General features: G+C 35.4%; 1 protein-coding gene across 11 annotated transcripts in view; it reads left to right on the top strand.

Annotated features, from left to right (window-relative positions):
- The window catches only part of FRYL (FRY like transcription coactivator), a 271,149-nt gene that overhangs the window by 58,320 nt on the left and 188,687 nt on the right, over window positions 1-24,142 (top strand). For 9 of the 11 annotated variants that reach the window (XM_055434641.2, XM_055434638.2, XM_055434637.2 and 6 more), the window contains exon 3: window positions 10,969-11,099. Coding sequence is in view for 1 of the 11 variants with exons in the window: in XM_055434631.2 (XP_055290606.1) it covers window positions 14,714-14,912 (199 nt within the window). In the remaining 10 variants the exon portion in view is untranslated. Of the gene's footprint in view, window positions 1-10,968; window positions 11,100-13,798; window positions 14,913-24,142 lie in introns of those variants that run through there. The other 2 variants (XM_055434634.2, XM_055434631.2) reach the window with 2 other exon arrangements.

Genomic DNA, 24,142 nt, shown 5'->3' with positions numbered 1-24,142 from the left:
GTTCTATATGGTCATTCATAGTGACCAAACTGATTTGGAATGTTGTTTTGTTGCTAACTTTGAAATGTGTTATTTTCTGAACAGAGAATGTTGATCTGAATAAATTGCTTATTATCCTTTATAAATATCTAGAATGAGATGAATTGTCAATCAGTGTAAATCTTATCTGACTCAATACTTTCTTTCATAAACACAGGGAGGAGGCAATCCCAGGGTAACCTTTCGGGAATAAAAGACAGGCATTGCTGTGCAATTCAGAGGGTATGTGGTAGCACCCAACTTTGGAGCCTGTCACAGTAGCAAGTCATGTTTCAGAGACCTACAGCAAAAAATCGTATTTATTAATCATGTTTATTAAGCTTTAATATGTCACTTAAGTGGCTGTTCTATCAACAGTTAGCCAGTTCCTCAGAGAGAGGCAAAAAGCTGTTCATGTAGTTGTAGATTGTAGCTCCAGTTACTCCCTGGCAATGGAGACTGTGAGCACCACTTCCTTGGCAAAGTCTTTCCTGTCCCGTCCTCCACTTAAATTGATGAGTGACTCCCTTGTACCCAATTGTTGCTTGAACATATTTAAGTAACTTTCCTCAAAGCATCTAAAAACGGTTGTCCCATGTATCTCTCTTCCAGCTGGCCTGTAAGCTCCTGGTTGGTTGCGGTTGCATCTGTGTTAGTGTCACTTAGAGCAGATTCTGGGAGCTCAGGGTGGATCCTCGGTCTGTGTTAAGTGTCCATCTCGCTGTGACTTGTGGAGACTCCTCAACATTAACTGGTCCAGTTATATTGTTCCAGGTGCTCTCTAATTCTTCAATGAAAAACCTCTACAGAGTCTTATTCTACCCTGAATCCTGTACTTCAATTCTTATTTCTTACTCTGCTGCCAATGCAAATTCTCGATTTCCTTTATTTCTTTCAAGGAGCAATTCAAGTTTTTTTTCCATGAAGATTTTTAAAGGTACGTTTAATTTTAGTAGTCATTAAAATTCAGAAATCCAAGAAAAAGTGAGAAGTGTTAACTAGAACTGCAAATTTAGAATTGGCCTGTTAAAATACATTATATTTTTAAGTAACAAAACATATTTGTAAATACAAATCAGAAGTTATGTTAATTTTGGTAAAATTCTAAATTTTTTTCAAATTTAATTCAAAACCTTGGAGAAATGGGAATTTGGACTAAAGCTTAAGGAAAGAAATCAGGAGGTGTGTTAAATTTTCAGGTTGTCGTGAAAAAGGTTTCTTATTGCATCATATGTCATTTTATAACATTTTAAAAGGGATAAAGATTGATCTTATTGTCCTTATTTGTAAAAGGATTTATTGGGCTTTAAAATTGGAAGTCATATATAGACTCCTTTTTCATCTTTCACCCACTTAAAATAAGCCATCATAGTTTATTGAAAGTTAATGTGTATAGGAAAAATCTACAATGTCATTGACTTTTTTTTTTTTTTGAGAAAACTATTCCTTTTTAGACAAAAGCAGAGGAGACTGTTTGAGCCTAGAACTGTTAGACTTTAGAATGCTAAAAATCGTGGTTGAGTTATAAAAGTTCTACATTTTCGAGTACTCTGTTGTTATTTTTCTTCTCTACTGGGGCCATTGCTTATTTCTTTGTTCATTAATAGTATCATTAAGGATGCAGGGGAAAAAACATATTATTGAAACTGAAAGTAATTTGATTTGATTCTGAGTTTTAGAGTAATTTTATTGTGAATTGTTTTTAATACCTTTATGGACAAAGTAGCATGAATATTAATAGTAGTTTTGTGACATGTATATTATCTGTTACACACACATGTACTGCTACATGATATGTATATATATTTTAACAATTTTATGCTTATGGGTTTGTAAATAATATACAATAGCATTGATTTTATATTTAAATGTATGTTTTCCACATCTAATAGAATGTGGAAAACATACATTTAAATGACAGAAACCTTTACATTTATGCTTATTTTGCATATTATTAGTTGAACTTAATCTTTATTTAGTACTTTATTATTTTTATGAAAGCTGGCTTGCTAGGTGCTGTGGGAGATATAAAATGAATTTCTTGCTCTTTAGCGATTCATAATCTCTACGCTAACTCTCAGAAGCACAGAACTTTAGAATGTGAAGAGATTTGAGAGATTCTCCTCTCGTGGGTGGGGGCACCGGTTGTGTGTGTTTAAGTAGCAGACCTTTGATTCTTGCCCACTTCAGTGTCTCCTGCACCCTGCTCCCCATTCTCCCAGACAAGTACTGATGCGATTTTCTATACAGGGTTGAGAGGAATTCTTCTGCTCTGTTTGGTAAGCAGGAGGGGTTACAGGTCATTTTTTTTGTTTGTTTTGTTTGCAGGCCAGTTTCTTAGTTCAGTATTTAAAACTATGAAGTCAAGATTATCATTGGGATTCTCCAGGCAAGAATACTGGAGTGGGTTGCCATTTCCTTCTCCTTTTATCACTAGATATATTACTTAATTCTTTTTGCTATGCTCTTTTGTTATCATGACCTGACTCCAAGATAAAGTATTTTCTACATAGTTAGAAATATACACAGGTGACATTTTCCCACAGTACTAAAGATGTGCAGCTAGGTAGTATTTTCATTATACTGGTCTTGCTTGCATGCCTCTGGGTAGAAATAAACACTTTGGTGGATCTAACTGTTAAGCTGCAAGTATTGTTTATGATGTGCCTAGCTTGGTACCAAGATGTGATTTAAGCACCAAGAGAATTTGGATTATTTAATACTAGTACATAATAAAACTACTTATCAAATATTCATGTGGGCACATACAGAGGCATAATTGTATTCTTGTAATGCACAATATAAATACTAATATTGTCTTGGAGAATCAGCATGGTATGCTGAAGCCATGGTTTGGAAAAAGGCATTGTAGTATGTTTTTATCTGTGGGAATTACTGGCAAGTGTAATTGAGAGATTCTAAATGCTATAGTTGTTTACTTCACTTTTGAATTTGGCTTAAATATTTTTGGTCTTACATTTTTATAATCATTGAATTATGGTAGAAGTTTATAATTACTTTGTAGATTTTATTTCTTATATATTTTAAAAACAATTTTTCCTTGAAGATATTTAATATTTATATAAAATATAAAATTTATATAAACATTTATAGATATTGGAAGGACTGATGCTAAAGCTGAAACTCCAATACTTTGGCCACCTCATGCGAAGAGTTGACTCACTGGAAAAGACTCTGTTGCTGGGAGGGATTAGGGGCTGGAGGAGAAGGGGACGACAGAGAATGAGATGGCTGGATGGCATCACCGACTCGATGGACATGAGTTTGAGTGAACTCCGGGAGTTGGTGATGGACAGGGAGGCCTGGCGTGCTGTGATTCATGGGGTTGCAAAGAGTCGGACGTGACTGAGCGACTGAATTGAACTATTTATAGAAATATTGTATTTAATATTTAAATATAATGATAAAATTTTAAAGAGAGAGATTAGTAGAACGAATGTTCATATACCCATTCTTCAGCTTCAACATTGATCAGCTCTTTGTTAACTCTATCCATTCCCTTTCCCCAATTCCCACTTCTCTGATGCAGTTCCTCCGTCATACATATCATCTGTAAATATTTTAGGATGTGTTTCTGAAAGACAAGGACTTCTATTTCTAGTCATTCAAAGTAGACTCTTAAGAATCTTTTTGAGGACTGTACTGAAGTTATGAACACTCAAATTGCTTTTGGGATGTTAGAGTGATATAAAGGAAAAGTAAACTTCTTTAAATAGAATAAATGGAAAAAGAGAAACACTTGAAAAGCAGTTGTACCAAAACACAGCAGAAAAGTTGCAATGAAAAAGCCAGTTAATAGCTTTGAAGTACCCATGGAGAAAGGAGAGAAATTGGCAGCTTTGAACACTTAGTATGTGTCTACATTCTATAAAGGTCAGTAGGGAGTAAAGCCAAGTGTATTTCATACCATTTGAGATAGAAATTCTGATTTTAGACTCTTTCTTGAGGGAAAAAGCAAAGATGTGTACAAAGACTGCCAATCAGGATATTCATTGCAGTTTTATTTATAGAGTGAAGAACTGAACCTTATGTTCAATACCACTGGAATGATGAAATGCACGTGCTATATTTATAAAATTTTACAGTATTTGTAACCAGTAGAAACAGTAAAACTTAACACCAATTGTATAAAATGTTGAATACACGTTAGAAGATCTGAAAAAAATTAAACCAGATATTTACATGAATTAATAGTGGCCATCTCTTGGTATTAGAATTATGAGTAACTTAATTTCTTCATTTCTTTTTTTGGAAGTATTGCAGATTTTGTCTATCAGCATATGGGATATAAGTTAATAAATAATAATAATAACATTTGAGTACTTATGTCAAGCACCATTTAAGCACTTTTCATCCAAAAGTGAATTCTCATAATAGCCCTGAGAGGTTTTTATTGTCTTTATTTAATAAGTAAGGACACGGGCATAGAGACATTGACTGCTTTGACAATTTGATGATAGACAAACAAGTCTATCATCCTAAGTTTATTCTTTATGTCTAAATGTAGTTTTATCTCTAGTAATTGTGAAGGTACTACAAAGACTTTTGTTTTTCTACTTATTACTTAAAATATATATAGTGAATATTATGGCATATTAGTAAATGATTTTTAATTGATGGATAACATTTCATCTAGTGACTATACCATGATTTTTTTTTTTTTATTGTCTGTTTTGCCCTGCCCCTCCCCTGCAGTATTCTGCTCATAGGAAAAATCATACAATGATACCTTTGTGAATAAATCTGTCTGCATTTCTGATCATCTTCCTAGAAAAAAGCTTTAGAAGTAGAATTATTGAGTCAAAGAGCACAGACATTTTAAAGGCTTTTGATCCAGTTTATGAGGCTGCAGGTAACAGATGATCATTCTTCCTTAAATTTAGAGAAATTATTTTGGTGCTATAAATTTCACAGAAATAGGTCAGCTAAACATCAGTGGGAGTTTGTGCTTTCATAGTTCCTCTTATGAAAGCAAGACCTCTCTTAAGTTTACAGACTATAGAGAAAAAGAGAAAAGACACACTTTGGAGATGAAATTGTGGCCATTTACTTGCTCTGTGATCTTGCCTTAGCTACTTCTTCATTTTTCTGAATAACTTAAAATTTGGATTAGCCTTGAGACCTCTTTACTATCTGTTGTTTCATATAACATAAAATATATACATCATATTTTCATAATTTTCTTTAATGTTTGGTATTTTAGGATCTTAGGATCATTAGGTAGAGTAATTTCCAATGTATAATTTTAAAAAATTATAGGTATAAAAAACATAAGACATTGCTTAGAGACAGTAATAACCTTAGTTTTAGATGTTGTATCTTTAAATAAAAAGCTTTTTACTAGTGGATCACTCTCTTCTTGTGAAAAGCAAGAATAAAAATTTGGGGGTAGTTGATGATTTCTGTTAAGGTTAAGGTTTTATTGTGGTTTCTCTTGAGCATGTATATCTTCTTGCAAGGACTGTGGGTGACTTCTACGGAGACTTCAACTGAAGAGTTGAGCAGGGGGAGTGGGATTTTTAACTCAAGAAGGTCCAGAGAATAAATAATGAAATCAGAAAAGTTTAACTATAAAGTTACTGAAGAGGTTAGGGTCAGTTTTCTCCTGGAAAAACCAAGATTGATAAAGGATACTCTCTATCAGTAGTCTAGAAATTTGTTTGAGGTACAAATAGAATAAATAGAACACACTCTATTGAAATTTGAAGGCTTTAAGTATTTTAATGGGTAAGAAAAAGCACAGTCGGTTCTCTATGTCTTCCACATCTACAGATTCAACCAATCTTGGATTAAAATTATTCAGAAAAAAATTCCAGAAAGTTCCAAAAGGTAAAACTTGCGTTTACTGCTCACCACAGAATTAGCATTTTATTTATAATTATTTACGTTGTGTTCAGTTCAGTTCAGTTCAGTCGCTCAGTCGCTCAGTCGTGTCTGACTCTTTGCGACCCCATGAATCACAGCACACCAGGCCTCCCTGTCCATCACCAACCCCCGGAGTTCACTCAAACTCATGTCCATCGAGTCGGTGATGTCATCCAGCCATCTCACGTTGTGTTAGGTATTGTATAATCTAGAGGGGGTTTAAAGCATATAGGAGGATTTGCATGGGTTATTTATGCATACTGTAAACTTTTATATAAAGGACTTGAGCATCTGATGCTTTTGATTTCCACAAGGAGTCCTGGAACCATTACCTTCTAGGTATAGAAGGATGACTGTATTACTTCTTAATACTATGAATAGTAAAATTATGACACTATCAACTATAAATTGCAGATAGAAAGTAAGCATAAGGAGGGTTTTTATCAGGGATTCTTAATCCATAATTAGTAATTGATTATAGAGGTTCATAACCCTGCAAGATTAGCTGTGTTAATTACATTTTGAAAGGAGAGACCTCCAACACTTTTTTTCAGATTCTCAAAGGAAGGACTACAAAAAATTAAAGCTTCTACTGGAAGGTAAGACCTGTGAGCCTAGGGATTTTTGTCTGTCCTGTTCACGCCCCTGTCCCTGATTCTTGGCACATAGTTCTGCTCAATATTTGTTAAAGGTATGATTTTTATAAATTCATGTGTGGCATATGTAGTTACAGCAATGGATTTTTAGAAATTAGGGATGGGAGAAAATTCCAGATTTAGTGAGGTGGTGTCTTACTGGGCTGTTTCTACATTTGTCCAAAAATTTTCTTCTTATTTAAGTCTAGATGAGTAGGTAGGGCACTTATATGATAGTTTTATGATCTAGTTCTTTTTTTTTTTTTTTTCCTGTGCCAACAGAAATGCTGTTGAATGGGTTAGAAATACTATAGCTATGTAATGCTGTAGAAATGTAAAAGGAAAATTATTCTAAGCAATACACGTTCATTCACCAGTTTACTGGAAAATGTTCTTTGGGGCTGTGTCTGTATGATTCAGTGAATGAAACTGTTACAGAAAGCTTCCCTTTGAATTTGTGAATGAAAACTTTCCTAATTGTTTTCATTAAGACAAGTAGTTTTCATTAAGACAACTGCTATTTTCACTAAAAATGTAAAATCAACAAAATATAGAAAAATTTACCTGCAGAGAACATTGCTTTATCAGCAAGAGATTTAGATTTTTGCAGTGAGCCCAATTATTCTAGCTCAGTGCCATTATACAGCAGTTTTAGCAGGTGATATTGTGTAATCCATGATTGCATTAGTCAGCATCGTAAGTTTCCATACTTCTTGAAAGTTGCAATTTAGTAGAAGGTTGAAAAGAATGACAGAAGATTAAAATGCAGGTTTGTTTTAGATATTGTAAAAATTAAAACATTTATAAAGTAAGAGAAAAAATGAATTTCTAAAAATTAGTGCAGTGGAGTCAGTGTTGATTTATGAATCATTAATTTTCTTTCTTAATTAAAGGGATGACTATAAATTCTTTATTTTAATAACTTTTGTCAGTCAGACACAGAGGATAATTTGAGTAATTATTTGCTGCCTACACTTGAGTCTTTGTGCATAGATTTTTTCACATCTTCCATAATGGCAGATTAAAAAAATTATTTGATTTTCTATTTTGCATACTTATTTTGCCATTATAGATAGGAGCTATGATTATTCTAATTTATTTGAAAATCATTGCGTCATTTTGGTCTTTTGCATCATTTAAAGAGGTCTTCTAATATTCCCAGAATAATTTTAATAGAAAGAAATTTTCTGTTATAGATTTCATATCTTACATTGTGGTTTCTTTCTTTAGGTTGATTGTTTTGTGATAGTTTTGAAATATGATTGAATCTTTAGGTCACCACACTTTGCAGTATTCAAGTGTAAGTACAAAATATATATTAAAGTGAAATTTAGGATTTCAAGTTGGAATCTATGAAGTAATTTAGCTTAGTCTTTTGACTCAGTGGTATAACTCTTTCTATAGCATTTCTAACAATCTTTACCTAAAAGCTCAGCAGGAACTCCATTTCTTTATGAAGCAGCTTTTAAATGAATTATATAATAATTAAGGTATTCTTTTTATTATATTGAGCTCAAATCTACATTGTGCTTGGAACCATAGCTTCTTCTCCTTTTCAGATTATGAAGTATTTCAAGCCTGTAAAATATTGAAAATACTTACGTTGAACATCACTGAAACTCATTTTTTCTTAATTTCTGCTCTATTTGTTCAAGATTATAATTTTCTGTATCAGTGTATATCAGAGATTTTTATGTCAGATGTTTTACTACAGTTAAGGTACATTAGATTTGTGGCATTTCTTTTCTTCATTATTCTTGTAATCCTTTTCAGAAAGGAAATGAGGTTAATATGTTACCTGAGCACCTATTCAACTTTCTCTTTTACTTTCTAGACTAAAGTGAAACAGAGTTGTCCCTGAAGGACCTCATTTGATCTGAGAATCCTTCCAAGCACCAGAGCTGGGCCACTGTTCTCTTTATTACATATGGGAGGTTCTAGACCATTAGTCTTGTTGCTGATTTAAAGCGTTGAATCTTTAAAGCTTGTGCTATTTGACTAATTTACAGTCTTCTTTTCAGTGTTGTCAAATACTGTCTGACCTCCTTAAGTCATTCTTGTCAAATATGAGCTTATTCTTTTAAAATAAGAAAACAGCAGGATTGGTCACGTGCATACCATGACCGCAGTTACCTAACCTCTCTGACCTTGACCATCTCAAAAGTAGTAGTATAGAAGTAGTAATAAAATTTATTCTTTTCAGGACTTCCCCAGTGGTCCAGTAGTTAAGACTCTGCCTTCCACTGCAGGGGGTGTGGTTTCAATCCCTGGTCGGGAAACTAATGACACACATGCTGTGGAATGTGACCCCCCCCAAAAAAACCTACTCTTCTTATAGATAAACTGTTTTCCAAATTAATCAAGTGAAATGAAAATAAAAGCTCCATTTTGGGTAGTCTACACGGAGGGAGACAAGATAAAAGTACAGCTGACCTGCCCATCCCCCCCCCCAAAAAAAAACCCATTACCACCACCACCAAAAAAAACCCAAACTACCCCTGAACAAAGCAAAAATAGTATAAATTTCATTAAATACAGACCAGTGGCATGACTGCTCTGCTCACTCTAGGCAAGAAATGATATGCTGTTTGTCACATAAGCTTTATTTGCTTTGAGTGAGAAATGATTCCACGAACCTAAGATAAAGTATCAAAAGTTATGGTGGGATTGTAGATACCATGTTGTTAGTAGATGCAGAAATATTTGGTGGGGCAGTTAAAAATTCCATAAGTCTGAATGATAATTGACTATGAACAAGTACATCTATATTAAATTAGTATTTTCATATTTACCAGTTTTGGGGCTTCAGAGATTTGGTTTTACTCGTAATTTAGTTGATTATGCTTGTGAATAAATGACATATTTTTATATTTTTCTAACTTGGCTAAAGGAATTTCAGATTAAGAAGTTTTAAGTACACAATATTTTAGGAAGTAGCTCTTTCTGTTGGGCTGGGAATTAAATTCATTAAACAGGAAAATAGTAAGAAACAGATGTGATTTGAAATGAGGTTGATTTGTGGTTCAATGACAAATTAAAAATGTGGCCTATTTAACTATTGAAAAATTCACAACCTTTCATGGTACTGAAAACATGAAATGTGTATGATTGCATGAGGGGCCTTATATGCAGTTAAAGGATAACTCCTTCTGGTCATTGGTTTCATTCTTCAGTTCAGTTCAGTTCAGTTGCTCAGTCGTGTCTGACTCTTCGCGACCCCATGAATCACAGCACGCCAGGCCTCCCTGTCCATCACCAACTCCCGGAGTTCACTCAAACTCATGACCACAGAGTCGGTGACGCCATCCAGCCAGCTCATTCTCTGTCGTCCCCTTCTCCTCCTACCCCCAACCCTTCCCAGCATCAGAGTCTTTTCCAGTGAGTCAACTCGTCGCATGAGGTGGCCAAAGTATTGCAGTTTCAGCTTTAGCATCAGTCCTTCCAATGAACACCCAGGATTGATCTCCCTTAGAATGGACTGGTTGGATCTCCTTGCAGTCCAAGGGACTCTCAAGAGTCTTCTCCAACACCACAGTTCAAAAGCATCAATTCTTTGGTGATCAGCTTTTTTCACAGTCCAACTCTCACATCCATACATGACCACGTAGTCATCAAATTATTACATATAAGGTATAGTGGTTCATAATCCAGGACCTGCTCAGAGTTATTATAGTTGGACTTTGAAAAATGTGCACCGTAAACACTGTCTGCAGATGGGATAATATTAGGCCTAGTGGATATATGAACTATTCTGCAGTGAATAAAATGAAATGGATTTAACTTATTATTGAATGGTTAGGGTATTGTTGTATGCTCAATTTTTGGCTAGTAAAAGCTTTGTTTGTCGCAGAAAAGAGAAGGGAAAGGGGAAAAAAACCACTATAGATTTAAAGGGATTTAGGAGAAATGGTAACAATTGCCTGTATGGATTTTGTTTTATTTTTGAATTAGACACTTATGAGACAGTTGGAGAAATATGAGCACTGATTGGTAGTTGATGTAATAAATTATTGTGAATTAATTGTAGATATTACAATGATACTGCCTTATGTTTAAAAAGCAAATCTTTGTCTTAGAAAGATACATACAGAATGGTCTACAGATAAAGTGGTATAATGCCTGGACTTTGCTTCAGAATGACCCAGAGTGGTGGGGCAGAGGTTGAGGGGTGGGTGGAGATGTAAATGCAATAGGATTTGCCATGAGTTGATAAGGGTGGGTTCTTCATAATAGTCTCAATAATCTTGTATTAGTTTGAAAATTGTCATAATAAAACTAACACAACATTAATTGAAAGAGGATAACTGTAGCACCTAGTGACCCTGCGATATAATACATTCATAAGTAAGGGTGGATGTGAGTCACAAACAGATGTACTTATTATATAAACATATCTAATGTATCAATCTCATATTTTGTTTTTCTTCAGAGCTGAAGCCATTTATTTGATCTTGGATGATTAACACCTAAATGGTTAATTGTCAAAACTGCTCAAGAGTCCCACAGCCAGGATTCGATGATCCAGCTTACCACCAAGAAATTATTGTCTTGAATTCTACGGTAAGATTATAATAAATATTCTAAAGGCGAAATAGTGACTTACAGGTCTCAAAAGAGTTTTAAATGCTGTCTTTGAGTGACTAGCCCTGATAGTTATAATTTATAATTTATGACTGTTAAAATTTCTTAATTCTTTAACCATTATAGCAAGAGTTCAAAGTTTTGATAACCAAAGATCTTAGAAATAGCTTTATGGCATTTCACCATCATAGATTCAGCTAGTCATGGATAATGCAGGCCTGTGCTTTATTCCTCGCTGTTATGTCTCAGGGAGGGTCCTCCAAAAGCTGACACTGAAAAGGAGTTTGGCTCCTAGATGTTTATTAGGAATCCACATCTGTAAAGAAAGAACATTATTGGACAGAAGAAATTGAAGCATATTGCTGGCTCAACAAAACCTTGGCCAAGCCAAACAGGGAGTCTTGTAGTTGTGAGAGTAAGCTTCCTGGGGATGAAGATAAAGCCTTAGTGCATTTGCATCATGCACAGGCTATTAAAGAAGCTACTCAGGAAACGTGTGTTGAAAGAAGGAAATCTGAGAAAAATCTTGTGGTCTCTCCTATAACACCTAATCCTTGCCCTTTCTTTTTCCAACTGAAAGTGTAGTTTAGAACGGTGAGGTTAACAGTGACATGTGTGGTTGTCTTGTATATCATGAGCAAACATGAAGGTAACTTGCCCTCATAATCAGCATGTGTTTGTTGCATACTACTGTATTCCTGGGCTCCACAGATAAGGAAGACCTACAAAGGGACCTGAGAAAAACAACACACATAAGTTTCAATGTGCTGGCTTCCCTCGTAGCTCAGTTGGTAAAGAATCGGCCTGCAGTATAGGAGATCCTGGTTCGATTCCTGGGTCGGAAAGATCCCCTGGAGAAGGGAAAGTCTACCCACTTCAATATTCTGGCCTAGAGAATTCCATGGACTGTGTATAGTCCATGGGGTCGCAAAGAGTTGGACATGACTAAGGGACTTGCACTAAGTTTTAAAGAACAAGAGAGCATATCAGTAAAGAGGAAACAAACAAAAGGACAGCATGGATCTAGAGGGTATTACGTTAAGTGAAGTAAGTCGGATAGAGGACTACAAATACCATGTGATTTCACTTATATGTGGAATCTCAAAAACAAAAAAAGTAACACACATAAAACAGAAATATCTCATAGACACAGAGAACAAACAGGGGCTTGCCAGAGGCGAGAGGGCATGGGGATATGGGTGAGATAGGTGAGGGAGATCAAGAGTTATAAAATAAATCATGGAGATGTAATGTATAGCTTAGGAATGTAGTCAGTAATATTGTAGTAATGCTGTGTGTGTGACAGGTGGTAACGACTTATCATGGTGATCATTTCATAATTATCCATATAAAAATGTTAAATCACTATCTTGTACACCTGAAACTAATATAATATTATAAGCCAGTTGTCCTTCAGTTAAAAAAATATGAATGAGGTGAGATGGAAGAAACGAAAATAAAAACCTGGGAAGATACAGTTATAACTTCTAGATTATTAAAGGATATGGATTATGGTTCTAACCAGTTTGTTTTTGCAGTGTGTTGGCAATAGGATGATCACATATGAATTTTTATCCTTCTGTGCTCCAGGGTTAAGAGAGAATCTACTTCTGAGAAGGATTTTTTTTAAGTCAGTGTTTCTTTCTAGTTGGTATAGTCTTGCTTTAGGGCAAGAAACTTGAGTCCTTTACTTGACTTCCTTGTTTTTTTTTTTTCCTTCTTTTTACTGTAGAATTCCATCAGACATGATTTGCATGAATAAATCCTCTAAATTTTCTCTGAACCTTAATAATATATTAATGCTTTGTGTATAGAGGATTTTTACTTACTATCTTTTAAATGAATGAAATAGAGAATAATTGACTTCATTATTAATGTTAAGGATTAAAAACTCATCTATTCAGACGCTGGTGGCTCAGATAGTAAAGAATCTGCCTGCAATGCTGGAGACTTGGGTTCGGTCCCTGGGTTGGGTAGATCCCCTGGAGGAGGGCATGGCAACCCACTCCAGTATTCTTGCCTGGAGAATCCCCATGGACAGAGGAGCCTGGCGGGTTATACTCCATGGGGTCACAAAGAGTCGGACATAACTGAGCAACTAACCACATCACAGTTCAGACCAGAAATTTATTTGTTTTTATATTACAGCAATTTCCTTGATGTCTATGTAGACAACTTTATGCTTCATCTTTTAACATATGTAGATCATTCTCTTCCTTTTGCTGGAAGAAAAAGATTGTGTTTCACTAAATGAATCAGATTTTATTTTTTCTCTTAAGTGTTTATCCTTCAAAGTTATCAATTTGACTACTTAGGGAAGTTTATGTCTTATCTGTTCCTTTTAGTTTGTTTTCATTTCTTTCTTGGTCACTTAGTAACCCCACCAGAGGGCAGGCAAAGAAAGGGAGAAAAGAAGATATTAAAGTGCACAAAGTCTTATTAGTACCTTTCACCGGCACATTTTATCATGCTTCTGGATTACAATAAGGCAGTAGGATCAGTTACTGTTGCTATTTTAAAATATTTAATAGGATGTTTAGTTATTTGGAAATAAATTGTTGATTTATTTATTATTGATTATAAGGTTGATTACTGGGTTTATTGAATTAAATATTTGTACTTTAAACTGTTCAGTTTTTTTTTTTTTTAGTAATTCATCCCAAGATTTCCTTTGCTACTGTAGATCACTTTTGATTTTAAGATTATGAGTTATGATTGATTATAATGAAATTTTTTTGGTGTGTGTTTAAAAGTACATTGGTACAGTTTGGTAAAGAATCTGTCTGCAGTGCAGGAGACCTGGGTTTGATTACTGGGTTGGGAAGATTCCCTGGAGAAGGAAATGGCAACCTACTTCAGTATTCTTGCCTGGAGAATTCCCATGGACAGAGGAGCCTGGCAGGCTACAGTCCATGGGTTTGCAAGAGTCGGACACGACTTAGTGACTAAACCACCATCATCACAGATGTATTAGAAAAGATAAACTTTTAAATGAAACAACCACCAGAAGGTAAAACAGAACCACAGCAGCAGAAAATCAAATAAAAATAAAAGTACACTGGGATGTTCATAATACAGTATAGTTTTAAATTATTCCTTTTCACCTTCTGTAAAACTTGATGTTCCTGCAGTCTGCTAGTGAATTTCCAGAATGATAAGAATTATCTTTTGAATTCAAGTTACTGTTTCACATTTCAGCTGTTAAGTGTGTTTGAAAGTAAGACACACCTCAGACCAAAGTAAATTTGTCCTAACATTATCACAGTGTAGGTTTTCAAAGTGTAAATGTTAAGCTAGATAGATGCTAAACATTTTATAGTCTCAATATTGCTGTTACCACCCATTGTCCATGTCCTTGTATATGTATATATGAAGTGCAGTTTCACAGTTGGTAGCTGTTTGACTTCTTATCAGTATGAACAGCAGATGTCCTAAAAATCAGCTTCAAAACAGCTGGTAGTTGACCCACCTAAGCTCATATGACGTTTCTTTGCTCTTTGACACAAAGAGTGGACCTTACCTTCTCATCGAGGAAGTTGGTACAAATACCTTTCTGTGTACTTGTGGGTCCAGTAATGTAGAAGAACCTTAATATGGAATTTTTGAAAAGAGTTGTTCCTCCTGTTGTTTCGGGAGATATGGTTTTGGGCCCTGGAGAGAGTTTTCAAGAAAGTTCTCCAAGACTACTGAAATTGAAACGTCTCGGTTTGCTTTCATCAGAGAAGACAATAGATGAGGAAGGTGGAATCCATTTCTGTCACAGTCATGACAAACACCAACGTCAACAGCTAGGTAAAGTAAAGATGTGTTTTCAATCCTTTAATAAAAGTATTTTAGAAAAGTAAAATTATTTTTACAAGTATGCATTCTAGTGAGCATAAGTCTTTATTTGAAAATTAAGTTTAAATATTAAAAAAAATTTTAATAGAGTAAATATATAGTTGGCATAAATATTTCTAGTATCAGAAATTTTGCTTAGGATTTAGATGGAGAAATATTGATTGCTTCAAGTTTAGATGGAGAAATATTGATTGCTGTAGATCAAGATAAAGCCATTAATGAAGTTAACAGTTTAGTGATTGTGGAAAATATTTTGGTTATGCTTATTGACAAAAATGTTATTGTTGCAACCTGTAGGATATATAAGTGAAAAAGAAGATACTGAGTTTTATCTATCACTACAGAAATCGCTTTTTTAAAAAGTTCCATTTTTTTCGTTCTAAAAGATAATGAGTATTTGAGGTGAACTATAAAAAAAAAAATCCCACAACTTTGAATATAATTGTGATTATTTTGTGTCACAGTACCTTTGTTTCATATAATTCTGCAAAGTTAAATATAATGCACTTTAAAGTTTGAGAGCATGGTACTCATGTGTTAGGAGAAAAATCAGATTTGCATATAGCAGCTAGAAAATATTTAAGAAAAAAAGAAAATCTTTAGGAAGATGATGAAAAATGCCTGCTTTAATATTTGAATTAAAACACTTTAAGATATTAAAATGTTCTTTATGATTATTGATTTTTATTATAGGGAATACTTAACTGCTCATATAAATTAATATAATATTTAGTAGAAAGAAAAGATTTTCTCTATATCCTCTGGAAATTTGATATATATTCTTACAGCTGTTTTCCATGCATATTTAACATGCACTTATGCATTTTACTTATAGAATTTAAAAGTGATATTTACTATCTAAACTGTCTCAATACTTGCTTTTTCATTTAATGCATCATAAACGTTTTTCTGTCTGATTTAAACTATGCACTCCATTGTGTGATACAATAGTTTATTCAATCAGTCCCTTATTGATGAACACTTAGAGTGACTTTAGTTGTTAATTATTAGAAGTAATTATTTAATAAATATCCATTTATTTTTTATTACTTTATTATCCATTTATTGTATTACTTTATGCCTTTGTATGATTGCTTCTTAGTATAAATTTCTATGTGCATTGAAAATTTTGATAGACAATGCCAAGTTATCTTTCAAAGGTATTTCAGTTTAAGCTCCCCAGGGCAGTATCCCTATTTCTTTGTATTCTCCTTAACACTATTTCTTGTCAGTTTGAAAAATAGGGTCATATTTAGAAGAAACCATACTTTCTCTTAAAATATTATGTAGAAGAAAAGAGAAGGAACTTTTAAGAAGGAATAAATATTGATATCTAGAATGTACTGGTAGTAGAAGTTTTTGTTTTTTTTTTATACTCTTCACTCATTTAAGTGTGTAAAATGGAGGTGAGACCACTGATGGTTAGTGACTCTTTAGTTCAGTTCAGTTCAGTTCAGTCTCTCAGTCATGTCTGACTCTTTGCGACCCCATGGACTGCAGCACGCCAGTCTTCCCTGTTCATCACCAACTCCTGGAGCTTATTCAAACTCATGTCCATTGAGTCAGTGATGCCATCCAACCATCTCATCCTCTGTCATCCCCTTCCCCTTGCACCTTCAATCTTTCCCAGCATCGGGGTCTTTTCAAATGAGTCAGTTCTTCACATCAGGTAGCCAAAGTATTGAAGTTTCAGCTTTAGCATCAGTCCTTCCAATGAATATTCAGGACTGATTTCCTTTAGGATTGACTGGTTGAATCTTCTTGCAGTCCAGGAGACTCTCAAGAGTCTTCTCCAGCACCACAATTCAAAAGCATCAGTTCTTTGGTGCTTAGCCTTCTTTATAGTCCATCTCTCACATGCATACATGACTATTGGAAAAACCATAGCTTTGACTAGAAGGAACTTTGTTGGCAAAGTAATGTCTCTGCTTTTTAATATGCTGTCTAGGTTGGTCATAGCTTTTCTTCCAAGGAACAAGTGTCTTTTAATTTCATGGCTTCAGTCACCATCTGCAGTGATTTTGGAGCCCCCAAAATAAAATGACTCTTAATTTCAATTAAAATCTGCGAATTATTCAGCAGTTAGTTTTGTGTTCCATAATGTAGATATGCATAAATAAGCAATATGAATATATTAGTATATGCATTTATGTTATTAGAAATTTAGTCTTTAGCTTTCAATCTTGAGTCATTTAATTGCTTTCTTCACTGTCCAGTTCAGTTGCTCAGTCGTGTCCGACTCTTTGCAGCCCCACGGACTGCAGCACTCCAGGCTTCCCTGTCCATCACCAGCTCTCAGAGCTTGCTCAAACTCATATATAAGGGACCTGTGTTTAAATGTAATATCCTATGCCCGATAGTTTAATATGGCTCCTTTTTTATTTTAAAATACTATTTTACATATTTTTGGACATAGTATATATGTTATAAATTATAATAATGAGATTTTATAATTTATATTAATTTGCAAAAAACCATTCAGTTTGCCAGACTTTCTTTACTGTATATATTTTTTACCAATCAGTAAAAGCAAAATTATGGAACTGAAACAACTGAAGAATCTGTTGTTTAAAGTTTCAGAGGCTACAGGTCCTTTGTGGAATTACTCTTACCTCGTTTTTCTCTTCAAAAATAAAATTCAACTTTAGGAAATGACTATTAAAATTAATTTAATGGACTTCTTTGGCAATATCTGTAAAAAGATTTGGTTTCTTAAATTTCACTTTAAAAATAAAGTCCTTTTCTTAATCTCAAAATTTCATACTATGTTTTACACCAGTCTGTGCACATGATTAACACCAGCCTACACATTGATTACTTGCAGCTCAACATGAATAAATTTTACCTCCTGTTTGCTGGTGGTTCTGGGATAGAGATAATGCAATAGTTTATTCAGAAGTGATGCAAAGAACTGGGTACAGTTCTTCTAAAGGGTGTTACAGTTTTGCTTATTTAATGAAAGGAGAAACCAAGAGTATGAAGAGATTTCATATCAGTAGTTCAAAGAAGGAAGTACTCTTTTGGAGAAAAACTGGTATGTAATCTCATAGCTTTGTACTTGAGTCTGTTGTTTCCACATCTTTCATTGTTCAATCAAAATCAAAAAAGTTATTTCTAAGGAATTTAGATTGGATTGGATCAATCATATGGATTGATAATTGTACTTCTGTGAGAGGACAAATTGAGAATAAATTTGCAGTATATAGAAATTGACGTTGTATCTTTTAACTCCAGAAGTATTTATAGATGTTTATGATCAGTCCTGGGTGTTCATTGGAAGGACTGATGCTAAAGCTGAAACTCCAATACTTTGGCCACCTCATGCGACGAGTTGACTCACTGGAAAAGACTCTGATGCTGGGAGGGATTGGGGGTGGGAGGAGAAGGGGATGATAGAGAATGAGATGGCTTGATGGCATCACCGACTCGATGGACATGAGTTTGAGTGAACTCCGGGAGTTGGTGATGGACAGGGAGGCCTGCCATGCTGTGTTTCATGGGGTCTCAAAGAGTCGGATACGACTGAGCTACTGAACTGAACTGAACTGAACTGATGGTTTCTTTAACAAAAATATGCATATTTGCAGGGGTTGATATTTTTAAGAACATTTTTCTTTGCTTTTGATAATTTTTTTCATCTTTTAAACTTTCTAAGCATTAACTAATCTGATGTTTTAAAAGTTGATAGAAATTCTCAAACAACCCACTGAATTTACCTAAAATTTTCTATTTCTCTGTAGAATATATTAACAATTGCTTGTAGTACACTGCATGCCGTTTAAACCCCCTGCCACCACTTATGCTCCTAACAAGTTTAGTTGTGGGCTTACCAAGACTTGTGTTTTCAGCCAAACTTGTTTATGCCAATTATACTTGTAATTGTGATCATGTAATTTAGTTAGGTTGGCTTGAAGCTCAACATTCAGAAAACAAAGATCATGGCATCTGGTCCCATCACTTCATGGGAAATAGATGGAAAAACAGTGGAAACAGTGTCAGACTTAATTTTTTGGGGCTCCAAAATCACTGCGGATGCTGATTGCAGCCATGAAATTAAAAGACGCTTACTCCTTGGAAGGAACGTTATGACCAACCTTGATAGTATATTAAAAAGCAGAGACATTACTTTGCCAACAAAGGTCCGTCTAGTCAAGGCTATGGTTTTTCCTGTGGTCATGTATGGATGTGAGAGTTGGACTGTGAAGAAAGCTGATCGCCGAAGAATTGATGCTTTTGAACTGTGGTGTTGGAGAAGACTCTTGAGAGTCCCTTGTACTGCAAGGAGATCCAACCAGTCCATCCTAAAGGAGATCAATCCTGGGTGTTCATTGGAGGGACTGATGCTGAAGCTGAAACTGCAATACTTTGGCCACCTCATGCGATAAGTTGACTCACTGGAAAAGACTCTGATGCTAGGAAAGATTGGGGGCGGGAGGAGAAGGGGACGACAGAGAATGAGATGGCTGGATGGCATCACCGACTCTGTGGTCATGAGTTTGAGTGTACTCCGGGAGTTGGTGATGGACAGGGAGGCCTGGCGTGCTGTGATTCATGGGGTCGCGGAGAGTCGGACACGACTGAGCGACTGAACTGAACTGAATTTAGTTAGGTGTCACATAACTCAGGAAAATCTGAGGCTGAAAAGAAAGTTATTTTGGTATAATCAAAGTTGAATACTTTGGTCATACCCCACAGAAGTGAATTGCTCAAGAAAATTTGTTTTAGATTACACATAGGTCAGAGAAGTGTTCAAGAAGGATTTTGCCCTTAGAGCCCTTTAACTTCCCACTCCAGTTTGAAGAAATTGAGACTGGGTTATCATAGATGATGTACATGGACTGGAATCTAGACGAGAAGGACAATAATTGAGTAATCAGCAAATTCGCCTTAAGAGACACGGACTTGGCACTACATCAGAAAGCTAGGGAATAAACATGGATTTCATGTTTAAGTTAAAACCTGTAGTAGACCTATTGATTTTCCCCTCCTGATTCCTACTGTAATGGAGTTTTTTGATTAAATGATTAGCTAACAGTTATAATTTACAGTAAAGAGACTCTATATGGCTGTATAATGTTGTAAATTTGTTGTAAAGAAGTAAATCATTTATTTGCTAACCTATTTCCTTAATAATAAGAAGAAAAAAGGAATTATAATTTTCTTGTGTTCATGTTATGTAATCTTATTCATAAATCCTCAAATATCTGTATACATTTTGTGTAGAGTCCTAATTATATAATCAAAGGCTGATTTTCTGATAGATATTATTCATGCCAGTTCTACTAATATTAATATTTATCTTTAGGCATAAGAGTTGGTGGGGAGAAAATGCCCTTCACCGATTCAGAATATACTACAGTATTGTCTGACCATTGAAGGAGAATGAATGTTAGGCATAGTTATGAGTCAGATCCTAAGAATCAGGCAGTGTGTTTTCACAGGCTTCTGTTGTAACAGCTGCAATATCCTTCTATCTCCAGGGTTGGGTTATTTTTATTCAGATGGAATCAACCTTAATTTTGTTGTTGTTCATTCTGTTTATAGTCAAGAATAAGTGAGTGTCAATATATTATGGCTGACTTTTATAATTTACCAGGAACAGAGATAATGAGACATTGAGCAGAACTGAGTATGTATCAACATTATTTGAGCACCTTATTATTCTGGGTCTTGTTTTCTTGCTTTAATTTACCAGGAATTTAAATGGTCTTATTTTTCTACCCATTTAGTTCATACCTCTCTCTTTTTCCCCCTCAAATAAAATATAAGTTGAGCATGGACTTTTTCTGTCTACTGATGTGTTTCAGGGTTTGTAAATATTGGTTAAATAAGCAGATGTTGGAGAAGGCAGTGGCAACCCACTCCAGTACTCTTGCCTGGAAAATCTCATAGACAGAGGAGCCTGGTAGGCTGCAGTCCATGGGGTCGCGAAGAGTCAGACACGACCGAGTTACTTCACTTTCACTTTTCACTTTCATGCATGGAGAAGGAAATGGCAACCCACTTCAGTGTTCTTGCCTGGAGGATCCCAGGGACGGGGGAGCCTGGTGGGCTGCCGTCTATGGGGTCGCACAGAGTCGGACACGACTGACGCGATTTAGCAGCAGCAGCAAATAGATGTTATCTAGGTCCTCATGAAAACCCTGTAAGATATGTTGTTACACAAAATTTTAGGAGTTCAGGGAGGCTTAACTAAATTATTTGAGATTTCTTGGCTACCAGTTGATACAGTCATGCCACTGTCCTTTTACTCTATCTCATGGCAGTGTTTGATGTTTTTGAATCTTTATGTATGAAATATTTTTTAAAATGCTAGTATATCTATCAAGATTGATTCTTCCACTAAGGAACGTATACTTTTTTCTTTTGGTGCTTTCATTTTAATTAAGAGTGATATTTCAGTAGGAAAATACTGTCATTTCGATGTGTCTGCATCTCTTTCAGATCCTTTGTTGCACTTTAATGAACAGTTGATAATTATTTTTATAACACTCTGGTTAGGTAAGCTGATTAAATATATAGCTGTTTCACATGACTTTAACAAAAACAACTGAGACTCACATTAAGATCCCATTTTCATTTCATTACAAAGTGTTAATGACTTCATGGAATATAAACATTTAAATAGAATGCTGGTATATCTCTCTTGTGGTGTTCAATATAGTTGCCTAGGAGGAACAAATCAAAATGTAGCATTTGTTATAAAATTCCAAATGCTTTTTGTTTGAGTTTTAAGAAGTTGAACACTTCTAAGAAGACCTACAAGATCTTCTAGAACCAACACCCAAAAAAGATGTCCTTTTCATTATAGGGAAATGGAATGCAAAAGTAGGAAGTCAAGAAATACCTGGAGTAATGGGCAAATTGGTCTTGAAGTACAGAATGAAGCAGGGCAAAGACTAACAGAGTTTTGCCAAGAGAACGCACTGGTCATTGCGAACACCCTCTTCCAACAACACAAGAGAAGACCCTACACATGGACATCACCAGATGGTCAACACCGAAATCAGATTGATTATATTCTTGGCAGCCAAAGATGGAGAAGCCCTATACAGTCAACAAATACAACTGGGAGCTGACTGTGGCTCAGATCATGAACTCCTTATTGCCAAATTCAGACTTAGATTGAAGATAGTATGGAAAACCACTAGACCATTCGGGTATGACCTAAATCAAATCCCTAATACAGTGGAAGTGACAAATAGATTCAAGGAATTAGATCTGATAGACAGAATGCCTGAAGAACTATGGACAGAGGATTGTGACATTGTACAGGAGACAGGAATCAAGACCATCCCTAAGAAAAAGAAATGCAAAAAGGCAAAATGGTTGTCTGAGGAGGCCTTACAAATAGCTATGAAAAGAAGAGAAGTGAAAGGCAAAGGAGAAAAGGAACGATATACCGATTTGAATGCAGAGTTCCAAAGAATAGCAAGGAGGGATAAGAAAGCCTTCCTCAGCAATCAATGCAAAGAAATAGAGGAAAACAATAGAATGGGAAAGACTAGAGATCTCTTCAAGAAAATTAGAGATACTAAGGGAACATTTCATACAAAGATGGGCTCAATAAAGGACATAAATGGTATGGACCTAATAGAAGCAGAAGCTATTAAGGTGGCAAGAATACACAGAAGAACTGTACAAAAAAGATCTTCATGACCCAGATAATCATGATGGTATGATCACTCACCTACAGCCACACATCCTGGAATGTGAAGTCAAGTGGGCCTTAGGAAGCATCACTATGAACAAAGCTAGTGGAGGTGATGGAATTCCAGTTGAGCTATTTCAAATCCTAAAAGAAGATGTTGTGAAAGTGGCCACAGGACTGGAAAAAGTCAGTTTTCATTTCAATCCCATAGAAAGACAATACTAAAGAATGCTCAAACTACTGCACAGTTGCACTCATCTCACACACTAACAAAGTAAAGATCAAAATTCTCCAAGCCAGGCTTCAATAGTACATGAACAGTGAACTTACAGATGTTCAAGCTGGATTTAGAAAAGGCAGAGGAACCAGAGATCAAATTGCCAACGTCCGTTGGATCATCGAAAAGCAAGAGTTTCAGGAAAACATCTACTTGCTGCTTTATTGACTATGCCAAAAACCTTTGACTGTGTGGATTACAATAATCTCTGGAAAATTCTTAAAGAGATGTGGATTCCAGACCACCTTACCTTCCTCCTGAGAAATCTGTATGCAGGTAAAGAAGCAACAGTTAGAACTGGACATGGAATGACAGACTGGTTCCCACTTGGGAAAGGAGTACATCAAGACTGTATATTGTTACCCTGCTTATTTAACTTATATGCAGAGTACATCATGAGAAATGCTGGACTGGATGAAGCACAAGCTGGATTTAAGATTATCAGGAGAAATATCAATAACTTCAGATATGCAGATGACACCACCGTTATGGCAGAAAGTGAAGAAGAACTAAAGAGCCTCTTGATGAAAGTGAAAGAGGAGAGTGAAAAAGTTGGTAAAACTCAACATTCAGAAAACTTTAAGATAATAGCATCTGGTCCCATCACTTCATAGCAAATAAATGGGGAAACAATGCAAACAGTGAGAGACTTTATTTTTTGGGCTCCAAAATCACTGCAGATGTGACTGCAGCCATGAAATTAAAAGACACTTACTCCTTGGAAGAAAAGTTGTGACCAACCTAGACAGCTTATTAAAAAACAGAGACATGACTTTGCCAACAGAGGTCCGTCTAGTCAAGGCTATGGTTTTCCAGTAGTCATGTATGGATGTGAGAGTTGGACTTATAAAGAAAGCTTAACTCTGAAGAATTGATACTTTTGAACTGTGGTGTTGGAGAAGACTCTTGAGAGTCCCTTGGACTACAAGGAGATCCCACCAGTCCATCCTAAATGAGATCAGTCCTGAGTGTCCATTGGAAGGACTGATGTTGAAGCTGAAATTCCAAAACTTTGGCCACCTGATGTGAAGAGCTAACTCATTTGAGAAGACCCTGATGCTGGAAAGATTGAAAGCGGGAGGAGAAGGGGATGACACAGGAGGAGATGGTTGGATGCTATCACTGATTCAATGGACATGAGTTTGAGTAAACTCTGGGAGTTGGTGCTGGACAGGGCTGGATAGCCTGGTGTGCTGCGGTCCATGGGTTCACAAAGAGACATGACTGCGCAACTGAACAAAACCGACTAGTGAA

The sequence above is a fragment of the Moschus berezovskii genome, chromosome 5 (genome assembly GCF_049115385.1).
Source record: "Moschus berezovskii isolate FMDL1 chromosome 5, NW_MosBer_1.0, whole genome shotgun sequence".
NCBI classification, from domain to species: domain Eukaryota; kingdom Metazoa; phylum Chordata; class Mammalia; order Artiodactyla; family Moschidae; genus Moschus; species Moschus berezovskii.
Note: the sequence above shows the minus strand (reverse complement) of the source record. Positions and strands in the feature narration are given on the sequence as shown.